Source organism: Ursus arctos, unplaced genomic scaffold (assembly GCF_023065955.2).
Source record: "Ursus arctos isolate Adak ecotype North America unplaced genomic scaffold, UrsArc2.0 scaffold_29, whole genome shotgun sequence".
In the NCBI taxonomy this organism is placed as follows: domain Eukaryota; kingdom Metazoa; phylum Chordata; class Mammalia; order Carnivora; family Ursidae; genus Ursus; species Ursus arctos.
In genome coordinates this window covers 4,618,207-4,631,700 of record NW_026622974.1, presented here as the reverse complement: position 1 = coordinate 4,631,700, position 13,494 = coordinate 4,618,207, and the positions used below count along the sequence as shown (strand labels likewise).

General features: G+C 59.0%; 1 protein-coding gene across 1 annotated transcript in view; it reads right to left on the bottom strand.

The window, feature by feature from the left end:
* Window positions 1-13,494, bottom strand: part of TTBK1 (tau tubulin kinase 1) — a 32,084-nt gene that overhangs the window by 5,460 nt on the left and 13,130 nt on the right. The window contains exon 12 of the mRNA XM_026507406.3: window positions 12,761-13,322. Coding sequence (XP_026363191.1) covers window positions 12,761-13,322 — 562 coding nt within the window. The remainder of the gene's footprint in view (window positions 1-12,760; window positions 13,323-13,494) is intronic.

Here is a 13,494-nt window from a genome sequence, read left to right as displayed (position 1 = left end):
CACCCTTCCCGTCTCTCCATCTCCCCAGGGGAGCCCCCGATTGCCATAATTGCCCCACCTGAAAACTGGAGAAGAGAAATCAGCAGTGCAGCCCCCTCTGCCCCCCCCCACCTTTTCCAGATTTCTCATTTTTCTGTCTGTCCGGCTCTGCGCTCGCAGACCACATCTGTCAAGCCAGGAGCCCTCCCTCTGCTCCTCCGCCCCACACCCAGGGGTGCCCCCCAACTCAGGTGCACTGGCCGTTGACCGGCAGTGGGTGGAAGGGCTGAGATGACCTGAGAAGGTGGCTGCCTACCCTAGGTCTCTACAGATCCTCACACACTTGACTCCCAGATCTCAGTGTCCCCAACCCGTCCTCACCTGCCCTAGGCAAGGAGCTGACAGCGTGGGAACATTCTAAATGCTCCAGGGGTCAAGAAATGCAGCTCTCACTTGCCCTTCTGCCCCCGCACTTGCTTTAGGCCCCAAGGAGTAAAGTGTGGCCGGGTGATAGCACCCCACCCCCACCCCCAGGCTCTGCACAATCCATTCTCTCACTGATGGTCCGGGACAGACCATTCTCCCCCAGGCCAGAGCTGTCTCAGCTCCCGCATCAGAGCAGAGGGCCAGGGAAAGACTCTCAGAGTCCCTTCACAGGGCTCTCTGGCTTCCTGGTCTCCTTCCCCCCGCCCCCCCACCACGGCTTCAATAGACTGAGCCACAGAGAACACATCTAGGTGCCCACTCCCCTACTTCCCATCCCTCCTCCAGCAAGTTGGCAATTTAGAGTCAGCGGGGAGAGCAGGGTCCATCCCCAAGACCTTCGGCAGGGGACAGCCGGCAGGGTGAGGGTTGCTGGAGTCCAACCAGGCCGAAACCTCCCAGGGTTCCCCTTCCCCTGCCATCCACCCTGGTCTTAGGGGCGGTCAGGCTGGATCCATTAATCTGAAATTTGCTTCCCAACCCGACCCCAGAATCAGCAAGACTAGTCCCTGTCCTCTGCCCATCGAGTGGTGGATTAGGAAGGAGAAGGATGAAAAGAAAGCAGGCCAAGCGCAGGTTCCTGGAAGGCGTCTTTAATCAGGATTTGGTAGTACACAAGCTCTCCGGATTGTCTGCATTAACATACAGGGACTTAAAAAGGCACAAGATCCCTCGCACAGCGACGCGTGACGGCGGGGCGCCCCCCACCCCCGCCGGTGCGCTGCCGTGTGCGCGTGGGTGCGTGTCCGTGTCCCACCCCCGTGGCGGCGCCGCGCGTGTGCGTGTCGGTTTCAAGTGTTGGATTTGTACAGTACTCGCAGTCTAGGGGCGGGGGCTCAGTGCATGCTTTTCCACCCAGGCCCAGGGCCCCCCGCCCCGACGCCGCTATGTACACTGAGGACGCACCCCGGAGAGAGAGAGGAAGAAAAAAAAAAAAAAAGCGTCCCGTGTGTGTGTGTGTGTGTGTGTGTGTGTGTGTGTGTGTGTGTGGTTTTGAGTTTTTCGTGCATGCTTATGCTGGCCGGGGTCGGGGAATAGTGCAAGCTTATAATACAGTATTATTGCAGTACAAAAAGGGGGCGCCATGATGGGGGGGGAGGTTTAGGAATAAACTGGCTGGAATTCGGGACTTCTGGAAGGGTCCTCTCCCCAACCCCCTTCCCATCCCTCGCTCCCCTCCCCACCACGATTAGGAAGCGTCTCCCCACGCTGGGAGGGGATCCTCGGGTCCCTGGAAAGAAGGGGCTCAGCTGCCCCAGGCTGAGCTTCCCCCCTCCCACCAGTCCCACCTCTCAGGGGGCAGGGGCCAGCCCTCTCCTTGCTAAATACTGTCAAACATTAGGACCCCCACCCCCGCCTGCTCCCCCACGGAAGCCCCTCCAATGGGGGGAGAGGGGTCGACGGAGCAAGTGCAAAGGAAGCAGATGTTGGTCCCTGAGTTTTATTTTCGGGGGTGGGGAGGGAGAAGAGCTGGAAGTGGGGGCGTGTTTGGGGACCCCCAGGGCCCTCAGTCGTGGAGTGGGGTGGGACAGGAGACACGGACGTAGAGGCGTGGGCAAAAAGGGGGTGTTGGGTGGCTCTGAGAGACCTAGGCTCAAAGCTTGGCTCCCCCTCAACTCTGGGCTCTTTGGCATCCAAGTGCAAGGCCAATTATGGGGGCGGGGGAAGGCTGTGGGCGGTGAGGTAACAGGGATCGGGGGTGGGGAGACGCCCCCCCGCCGGCCAGCCCCTGGTCTGCACCCCGGCCCTGGAAGCACTGAGGGGCGAGCCCCCCCCCCCCCGGGGTCGGGGGCCCAGCGGCCGCGAGCCAGCGAAGGGGAAAGCAAACACAAAGTTGGCGCGGGCGCGGGGCGGCAGGGGGTAAACCCGGAGCGGGGGTACTTTAGCAGCAGGCAGCTCGGCGGGGGCGCGCGCGGGGGCGGGGCTGGGGAGCCGGCCTGTACCCTGGTCGCGCGCGTAGCAGCTAGTTAAAAAGACTGACCGTACATTCGTGGCGCGCGGGCCGCGGGGGCGGGCGTGTGGGGGCGGGTCCCGGGGGCGGGAACGGAGCGGAAGTGGTGATTGGGGTCCTGTTACAGTAGAGTTAGAAACCTGCGAAAGGTGCCCGGAAACGCGATCTTTGTGCTCTCCCAGCCGGGGGCTGCTAGTTTGCTGTTCGGAGAGTGGATGAAATGTGCGCGCGTCTATGGAGTGTGCGTGTGCGTGTGTGTGTGTGTGTGTGTGAGGGCCAGTTAGTCGCGGCAAGGTGAACCCCACCCCCCGCACCCACAAAGCCTGTGCAGGTAGAAGGGAGGGTAAGTGGTGGGACTGACGGCGGAGCCAAGTGGAAGGAGAAGTCTAGGAAGGTTCCCGTAGTCCTTTGGGCTTCATTGCCCCTCCTCCCCCACTGCTTCTCAACGCTTTACTTGGGGGAAGGGGCCCACTCAGGCTCCGGGGTGCCCTGAACTGGGAAGCCCACTGGGTGGTATGGGGAACCATTGGGGATATTTGAGGGATGTGGTCCTCAGGCTGGGAGCCTCTCCCGTAGGGAGAAGGATGCTTTAAAATTTTCAGAGGCTCGCCCTCTAGTCCCACGGGACACCTCTGTCCCCCAAAGGGAATAATGCAAACTTGGGGACATGCCCCCCAACTTGAGGAGAGTGATTTGCCACACTCCTTGTTACCAAGGACTGCCTATGGGGGCGGGCTGATTCCTGCCCTTTGGGTTGGAATCTCGGTGGAGTTTGGGGGTGATGTTCAGGCCCTCCTTACGGGTCTATGCTTCCATCCGCAGGTACCAAAGCAACCCAAAGACAGCAGAGGATATTCCATCCTCCCGCAGCCAGGGGTCCCCACACACTCCTGAGCATGGTCCCTCCTGGCCACGCAATATAGACAAGTTTACCGCAGATCCTCTGCCATCCAGTGGCCCAAGCTCTGCGCCCCCCCCCCCACTGCCTGGGCAGACAGCACCACCCCCTCCCCAGAAAAAGGGACCTAGGCAGGGCAGAGGAGAGAAAAGGAGGGTCCTGGGACCCTCTACAGAGAGGACCCCTACCTTTTCCTGGGATTGAAGGGGTCTGCCCACCCCTCTTGGCTCGGGAAGCAAGGGTTAATGTGCCAGTATGGCTCAAAGGCGCCATCATTCCCCCACATGCTGCGCAAGGCTGTGCCCATTTTCCCCCAAACTGGAAATGCAGAGGGAGATTGATGGGTTCGGGATGCTAGAGGTTGGGATGAGTATTGAGTGGTTATTGCTGTGACCCAAGCTGCCTTGAGTGCGTGGGAGTGTCTGTTCATTACTGAGAATTCACTAGACCATTTTTCACTGACCCAGGGTCCTGTGCCCTCAGAGACAATCCTGGTCCTACCAGGAGGACTCCACTTACCACAAACAAGTTCACTGGCTCACACACACATTCAGGCACACAAACCATGAGGTCACCGACACTTACACACAGCACACACCACACAACCCCACTGGCCGTGATCTGCCTCTCTAAGAAGCCCACCTGATTTGAGTTCCCAGGAAGAACACCGTCCCCTCGAAGTGCTGCAGCCTTGGACAGAAGAAGGGGGTGGGGAGCCCTCAGGCTCCCAGAGGTTGCAAACTGAGTTCAGTCTCTGCCCTTGAACCAGTTTTGTTTGGCTCACAGTGATTTTTCTTTAAAAAGTTGTTCTTTTAAAATTTGATGCCAATAATTAAAAATTGGGAGATTTCACATAAAAATTGGAAGATAGTGGCAACATTGGCTGAGCTGAGGATGGGGGGAGTGCGTCTCCCATTTACCACGGTCCCCAAACCTGGCCACGCTTTGACATGGCTCGGCCCCTGCTGAGGTGTGAGTTGGTGACCCTCGGCTCAAATCTCCATGGCCAGTGCTCACCAACGCCAGTACCCGAAGCTCAGGCCCCGCCCCCCATACCTCAAAGTCATGGTTCTGAGCACCTGCCTTCTCACTGCGGCTCTGACTCCACCCACTGGATCTCCTGAACTGCTTTGGGATGCTTGGGGGTGTGGGATGGAGAGGGTGGGGCCTCTGGAAAGATAGGGTGGGCCACTTCAACCAACCCTGGTACTCTGGAGGGATACCCCCACCCCACACCATCCCACACCTCTGGAAAATGGAGAAAAAAGGAGAGTCTGGCTTCCTTTTAGATAGAGTGAGGAGGGGCCAAGCAGAAAGGACAGTAAATAGATCACTACACAGACTAAAATGCTGTAAAACTCCAATCAAACAAGACCTCAGTTATTCGGCATTGGCGGGTGTTTTTACGTTTTCGTAAATTAAATATTCTGATTAATCCATTAAATGCAGATAATACTGGGACCGACCTCATAGGCTATTATGAGGATTAAATGAGTTAATTCTGTAAAGTGCTTAGATCACTGCCTGGCACATAATCAGCCCTGTGTGCCAGTGACCGTTTAATAAAATAAAACATTAATAGTTGGAAGCCACCACTACATGCAGGGTGTGACTATAAAGTAAAAAACACCATTTTCAAAGTACAGTGAAGAGTGCTGCCTCTTCTTAGAGCTGACCCTGGGGAAGCTGTGTGCTTTCCCCCAGCAGGGAATCATTTCTTGAAATATTCTGACCTCCTCTTTGGGGAAAACCCTTCGGAGAAAGCCTGACAGCACTGCAGACTCACAACTTCCCTATCCAGCCTGGGACCTGGAGACAAGGAACTCAACTCCGAACCGTGCATGGCTCTGCCAAGCTGCACGTGAACTTGACCCAACACAGGTGGCTTCAAATGGCCTTCGCTATTTCCAGAAATCGGAGCCACCCTCAAAAGATAATCATGTTATCAGGATCCCCTCCTGTTGGCTCAGAGCTTTCCGGCTTACAAGACGCTCTCCCCTCCACCGCAGAGGGTGTGCAAAAGGATGTCCCTCAAAGGACAAAATATCTGAATCATGATCTTACTTTAAAGGACACACCCTCTCCCACAGGCATCAGTTTTTTTTTGGGGGGGGGGGTGTCTGTGTGAAAATTCAGCCACCTTTGGAATGCTTAACAAGATTCCCCACCTCCAAAGGCTTTGGAAACAGAAATATGTATTTAACGCTAAAACGAGGCTGAAGCTAGTGCCGTCATCTTTGATAAGTCACGAGGCACTTTGGGATCTTAGAGCACCTCAGGGTTCTGGTCACTGAGTGGGAGCTGTGCTCAGGTAGTGGAACCCTCTGGAAGGGAATGCCGGATAACCGAGTGCTTGGTTTCATCTAACCCCAGATAGCATGGACCCTGCCCCCACGGCTGCTGCTGACTTTTGGAGCTGCTGGTGGACAGACTCCCCTTCACTTCACCCCCTGCCACTCGCTGGGGAGGGTGGGAAGAGGGCCAGAGGGGAGCGGGGAGGGAAGGGGGCAGTGCCGGAATGCAATGCGGAAGGCGGGAGTGGGGCTACTGTTCATCCCACCCCCTAACCTTTGTGCTTTGTGTTTTCTGTCCTTTCTTTTCAAAGAGTCTACCCTGACCCCTCCTCTACCCTCTGCAGAGCCACCTGAAACAGGCTGGAGGGCAACAGAGGCTTGACCTTGGGGAGGTTCAAAAGTGAGCGGCTGGGATGAGGGGGGGGGCACAAGTACTAGGTAACGAGTCTGGCTTCGTTCCTAGCTGAGGAAGGTGCTCTTGGCCCAGACATCCTCCAGAAAGAACAGATTTTGAAGAAAAGAATGTAGTGAGTGTGGGCATAGCTTATGTGAGTGAACTAGACACAGTGCCAGCCAGCCATGAGGACATCTCAGCCGACAGCACTGCCCACCCACTTACGACATCCCCAAGCTGGGCCAAGAACCCTGAGGCCTCTACTGCAACCAGAGATAGCTGGGGAGTTGAAGGAAGTTGAGTTGGGAAGGAAGAAGAGTCAAAGGGAAAAGGCGGTAGAGAGAGGAGGCCAAGATGAGAGTAGGTACTTAGGAAACTACCAAGGACCGTCCAAATATTTTTCTGACTCCTTGACACACGCAAGTGCACCCTCACACACACCCACACACATAGGACTGCAACACTGCAAATTCAGTGGTGTCATTCACACTGGGGTCAATGTAAATGGTAAATGCCCTGGAATTGTGCAGTGCCCAGCCTAAGCATCTATCCATGACAGCCCTGCCACATGCACAAATGCTCATCTATAAGCACACTCATACTCACGAGCGTACATGCATGCACACAAGCATATACACAGATACAGTCTCACTGCAATAAATATTTTGCAAACCTTCAGGTCTCATCCCTTCCTTCCCTTTCTCTATAGGCACTACCCTTCCTGGCACCCTCTTCACCACTACTCCATTGCCCAGGGAAACAGAGGTGCTGGCTGACAGGGGCAGGAATGAGGAAAGGGAACCTTGGAGGTCCCTGCAGTGACAGGTTGGGGGCTGAGAAATGAGCAGAAAGGACATAGCGATCTGGCATTCTGACCCCCTCACCCATCTCCATATCCCTAGCTGATCTGCCTACCCTGTGCTCTGTCTTCACCATGGCCCCTGGGGCCCAACTGGCGTGGCTGAGCACTTACAGGAAGGAGTCACCCTCTAAGAGGGGCACTGGTGGGGCTGTGGCTGTCTGGGATTTGTCCTGAGCTCACAGCTGCTACCTCACCCTTAATAACCTACCGTCTCTGCCACTGCTTCTAGACTGGGTCTCCTCACCCCCAGGCTCCAGCTTCCTCTGACGGGCAGATGCCAGGTCCCCATTCATCCATCCTTGGCTCCTAAGGAGCTGGGCCAGGCCACCAAACCCAGCAGAGGGCGATGGCATATATGCCTTGGGTGAAGGGCAGCCTACAGTGGCCTGAGCTCCAAGCCTCCTGGGTCAGATGTGGGAGGCAGGAGCTCTGTCCTCTGTGACAGTGGCATGCGGTAGGCTCACTGGGTCACAGGACTGCGCCCCCCCCCCCCAACATCACTGAGTATGGCTCTCCCTACCAAACCCCAAACCTAGCTGACTAGGCCCGCATCGCATACACAGGGGCACATGCCTTGCCCCATGCAGATAGACAGACACTCCTCGGGAGGGTCTCCGTCTTCTGCCACTCCCCCTCAGGGGCGAACCAGGCCCCGCCACGCCAAGAAATCACAGATTAAACAGAATCGACTCCATGCTAGACTGCCTCTGACCCGGCATGTCTTGTCTCCCTGCGGCCTTGCTTTCCACTGGACTCTGGACCCACTGGTGGCTCCAGCCCTGTGTCTCTGTCCTGTCCCTGAATCGGCACCGACAGCCCCACCCCCCCCTGCACCATTTGGCTGGCACCAAGCAAAGGGAGACGTGGGGGGGTGGGGGTGGGCATTACAGTACCTTGGGCCAACGTTATAGGGGGCTGTATTGCATGATGGGGTGGGATGGGGTGTGTGAGTGTGTGATTATTGCGTCCTGGGAAGGAACCATGGTCTCTGCCTGCTCCCCACCCCCCCCACCTGCCCCCTCCAGGAGGGGGGGGAGCCCAGCCTAGGTCTTGTGGGTGAAGCGGGCCCACACCTGCTGCAGCTGGGACCGCGAGATGCGGAGCACCGAGGGCACGAGTCTGTGGTTGCCGGCGGCGAGGGGCGCGTGGCGCCGGTGGGGCGCCCGCACGGGGCTGCTCTCCGCCGAGCGGCTGCGCTGAATGAGGGAACCGGAGGAGCTGCCGCTGCCAGGGTGAGGGTAATGCTCGGTCTCCAGCGTGGAGGAGGAGAACACGGAGGACGCCAGTCGTCGCAGAGGGCTGTACCGCGGGAGGGAGTGCCCCGAGAGTCTGTCCTCCTCCAACTGAAAGAGACCAAGAGAGTGGAGGGAAAAGAGGCATCAGGCACAGACTCGACAGCTCCGTCTCGGGGGCCACCCACCGCTCACAGCCCCTGCGGCGCTGGCGTCCCGGGCAGGGGGGCAAGGTCGGGCAGGTGGAGGTGGTGCACTCCGCCCCGTCCTGCCTCAGAACCTAGACTCTGGCCGCCAACTCCCTTCCCAGTCCTCCTCCTCTCTGGCACTCCTCACACCGCGGTCTCCTTGCAGAGACCTTGGTGCTCACCCCTGCCTTGGGCAGCCTACCTGCCTTAGCCCTACCCAGCTCAGAGCGCCCTCCGGACTGAGGAATCCTCCCCTGCGGGAAGGCCCTTCTGCAACAGCTGCCTGCCATCTGTCTCCCCAGCTGTTCTTACCCCTCAGGAGGTCTGGAGAACATTTCCTGCACACCCTCTGCCCCGGTCACCGGGAAGGGGGCAAGGGCTCCGCGACAGAACGTAGCAGAAGGGTAGGACTCTGGAGTCCAACGACTCATGTTTGCATCCCAACTCCACCGCTCACTACCTGGGTGACCTCAAGCAAGTTACTTCACTTCTCATGCCTCAGCTTCCTTACCTGTAAAATGGGGGCAACAATGTTTCCCAGCTCATGGGGTTGTTATAAGAATTAGATGTTATGATAGACACAGCACTTAGGACTGCCATGGAGTAAATGCTGTGTCATGTGAGCTGTCTGATCATCCTTTAAGTCACTCTTGAGAGTGAGGAGAGGAATAGAGGAGTGGTAGGGGGAGGGGCAGACTGAAACCATTCCTCCAAAGTGGCTTTTTCCTTGTCCTCTCCCAGCCGAGCCACAAGGCAGTGGCTGGGAGGGCCTTGGCCACATCACAAGCATCAGGAAGAATCCTGTCTGTGCCCTCCTGCCCTCGTACCCTCAGAGGGCAAAGGGAAAGTGGGCCTGTGGGGATGGAAATGTTGGCTTGGGAGTCACCAGACCTTTCCCACCTTGACCCCTAGCTCTTCCTGTGACTGAAGCCAGTTTGAATAGCTTGGGGGCAGGGGCTGAGGATGGCCTGGGCCAGCTGCCAGAGAGCTGCAGAGGAGGGGGCCCAGGACACTCAGCTCCAGGGCTCCCTTGCTGACATCAAATCGGGGCAGAGGGACCCAATGCAGAACCTCCATCAGAGAGGGGAGGAAAGAAGATTCCATAGGATTGCCTTTGCCCCCACCCTGCTTTCCCTTCCCCTTCTCTTTGGCCAAGTCTAGGTTCCTTCTGAGCTGGTCCTAGCTGTGCTGAGAATTAAGGGTCTGAGGCCCTCCGGCCAGGAGACAGGCGTGCCAGCAGCCGCCCCCAGCTCCTCCCACGGCACATGTGCGTGGCTTGAGTTTAACACCCCAGCCAGAGTTTGGTCAGCTTCCGGGTGGACTTAATCCCAGCATGCCCCTGCCCCTTCACTTGCTTCCCATGCCCAGCTGAAGCACCACCTTTGCGAGACCACTCAGCTTCCCAGGCAGGCTCCCTATTCTAGCAAAGAAGCGTTCTCTGTTAAATACCTTAGGGCCCTTGACGATGAACACCCATGTCCACACCTTGGCATCCCCACCCCCACTCGAAACGCTGAGCTCCAAAAGGGCAGGACTGCGAAGCCTTGTTCTTTGTCTCCCCGCCCCCAGCATACTGCCTGGCACATGGGAGGGAAATGCTCTAGCCGCCACCAAGCAAAAGTCCACATACTCAGGGAATGCTGACCTGCAGTGTTATCAGCCAGAGACAGCCGGCAAAGGATGGCAAACATCCCTCCCCCAAATCACACACTCTGTCTGCTGCCTTCCCCTCTGCCCTAGATTTCCAGCCACTTCTAATTTGCACCTTCAGTTCCTTGGGGAAGAAAGTGAGGTGTGTGCAAAGAAAAAGCTTAAAGTATCATGGCATTCCCCCCGAAGAACAAGAGATGCTCTAAAATTATGCCTGGTTCCACAGTATCCTTGTCCCTGCTCCCCGCGGGGCGGGCGGGGCGTAGATGACAGCGTTTCAAGGGCTCATATCCTTAGGGATCACTGTTATTGTGAGACAGTTCACACATCAGCCACTGAGCAGAGCAAGCTAGATCTAGGAGGGGATTCCCTGCAGGAACGTGGCAGGGTGGGGGTCCGCAAGCTGACTCCAACGTGCGGCCAGGCTTGGGAGCCCCCACGTAGGCTGAGATCGGGACTCCCTCCAGACCAAAGAAAAGAAGGAACAAATGCGCCAGTCCCCTTCTCTGTCTTCCTGTGCCCCTGACAAGGAAGGTCCCTGCTTCGCCTGTACTGTGCTACACCGAATACTCGGTATTGTCACCCGCCACGCGCGCGCGCACACAGGCCACCGCATGCACTGCTGTGCCCAAGGCGCACCTGCTGACATGGCCCCGGCAGCAGGTGCACACACACGTGTGCATGCCCCCCTCCCACGCGCTCGGGCTCTCTGTGGCCTGCGTGCGCTCCTCTCCTAAACACACAGGCCTCACCCCGCGCTCACCCCGCTCTACCTCTGGACCGCTGGCGAGCCTGGGCTAAAGGCTTAGCTCCTCCCAGCCTCGGTTTCCTTACCTTTTAAAGGGGGGGACTGCCTTATTCACGTTACTGCTGTAAGGAAGACACACGTGACGGACGGAGGCGCTGCGACAGTGCGGCTCTGGTCACTGTCACGGGAATTATGCTCTGATCCTTCTCAGCCCTCCAGCTCTGCCACCCCCATCCCGGCCTCCAGGGTTCTCCGTGCTCCCGCAGACCCGCTGCATGCTGCGTAGACCGCCGGTGCGCACACCCACACCCACGTGCACGCCTGAGCTACGCAGACACGGAAACACGCACGTGCACACGCACACAGCTGAAGAAGGCTAACCGGCTTCGCTGCTGTGCGCTGTGGGGAAACCAAGGCCCAGGAATACCTAACACGCCCTCCAGACACATACAACTCACTGCGTGCCCACAGCGCAGCAGGACCTGAGCCCCACCCTGAGTCTACACGAGGCCCCCGCCCGCTCCCCGTCTCTCTCTCCTTACCCGGGCGGCTGCAAGTCCCTCCTATAAGGACCATTCCCAGGACCCGGGAGGAATCTGAAGGTGAGGAAAACCTCCCAGAGAGCTCAGCTCCCTCTCTGAGACCCAGCTGGCCTGTAGTCACCAGGAGGGGCCCAGCAGAGGACCCAGGTCCAGAGCCCCGGCCCCCTGACCTTGATTCTGGGCTGTCTCTCTACCCGACACCACCACTGTCGGCCTCCCCTCCTAGACTCTGCACTTCCTATGACCTCTGATGCCTCTGGTACCCGGCACAGGCCAGATGCTCAGCAAGTGTGGAAGGACTCGGTACCCAACAGCTGAATGAGTGCAGGAAAAAATGAGAGAGGAGTGAGACAGAGCTTCCTCTCTGTCCAGTGCTGGCCATGGTGGGAACAAGGTCCCCAACCCAGTCGTGCTGGCCCACACCCTGCCCTGGCTGAGCCTCCAACTCAGGTTGGCTAGGACCTCTCTGGGTGGGGGCTCAGAGTTCCCACTTTCTAAGCCCCCAGTTTTCAGAGTCCATGGCACGGCTTGGATGCACACCCCTAAAGCCGTCTTTTCTAGACAAGAGGATGGGGACTGGACACAGCCCTGTCTGGGGCTGCTCTTCTCCAAGGCACCCACGTGCTCCCAGGCCAGCCTCCCAATCTGCACAGGCAGCAGACTGATCTGACCCTGGCCCTGAACCCTGGCATTTTCCAGAGCCACCTGGCGCACGCCCCTGACATGGGGTGACTGAGTGGAACGCGGCACAGCCCCGGAGCCCTCCAGCATCACCTCCTTGGCTCTCCCCGGCCCCTCTGAGGAGCCACGCTCCCTTCAAAACCACTCCGTGATGGCACCACTGTCCACCCAGAACTCTTGGCATCAGCCGAGAACCCCTGCTCACAGCCCCTCAGTCCTCTCCCGAACACCTCTTGGTTCCGTCCACCCTGCCCACATCCAGAGCCCCTTGCCTGGTCCAAGCCACCAGGGTGCTCTCCTGCTGGCGCCTGCCGTGGGGCCTTCCTGCTTGTAGTTCTGGGCCCTTTCATCCGTTTTCACCCACCCAGCAGCCAGAGGGATCATTCAAGAGCACCGATGCGATCATGGCACACCCCTGTTTAAAAGCCTTGGGTGGCTCACCGAGCTTTCCGCATCAAACCCTCACCCTTTAGCTTCGCCCCGAGGCCCTCCGGGCCGGGCGGGGCACCTGCCTCGCAGCCTCACCTGCCCTGCGACACACCATCAGGGCGGCGGGTTCTGATGGCCGCCAGGCCTTTGCACGCACGGTCCCCTTGGCCCCAGAGGCCTTTCTCCTGCTTTGTCAGCTGACTGACGCCGCTCATCAGGCGAGACTCAGCTCAGACCGTGGAGGGCACTTCCTCTGGGAAGCTCTGGCCTCCCCCAAGTGTGGCTTTGGACCCTTAAACCTGTCTACCTTCCCCGCAGCCTGCAACTGTCGGGTGCTAGTCAGCAGCCCCCAAGGAGCCCACGGGGAGCACTCCAGGCCAACACTATGGACATCCAGGGCTGGGGAGTGGGGTGCAAGCCCAAGCTTACCTGTCTCTGCGGGCCTGTGGGATCCGACTCTCTCCGTCGAGGACGGGGTCCCGAGTGCAGGGTCGAGTGGGAAGGGCTGCCGGGCGTGGGGGGCTGCGACGTCTCTGACCGGCCTTCGGCCTGGCTCGGCTGGGGTGGGAGGGGCTGGAATGGAGTCTGCCGAGGGTCCTCCTCAGCCAGCGTCTGCATGCCTCGGCCCCGGGGCCTGACAGTAGGCTCTGCCCCCGGCCGCCGCCGCTCCTCGCCCTCCTCAGGCAGCGGCCGCAGCTCCTCAGGCTCCTCGTCCGTGGTGCCCGACGTGCTGGGCTCGGCCCCCGGGGGGAAGTCCTTGAGCTCTGTCTCCTTGTCAATGATGACCCACTCCTTGCTGTCAAAGTCCTCCTCCTCGGCCAGCGGCACGGAGCGGAAGGCGTTGCTAAGGGCCTCCTGTTCCACGGAGGCGGACACGTCCATGCGGCCGCTGGCCTGCCGGTCGGGGTGGCCCGTGTCCACTGACAGCATCTGGGCCGGCTGCGAGGAGCAGGCCTGGCGCGAGGGGGAGCCGGGCAGGTCCATCCGCGACCTGCAAAGCCACCCGAGGGAGGCTCAGTGCCCAGCCTCTCCAAATCTCCAAGGAACCCGAGCAGGAGGCCAGGGGGAGCGCGCCGCCTGGAGCCCGCTGAGCAGAACATCTCTCCCACCGGGGCCAGGCCTCCTCGCCTCCCGGCTCACCGCCCCGCCCACCTCACTGCCCT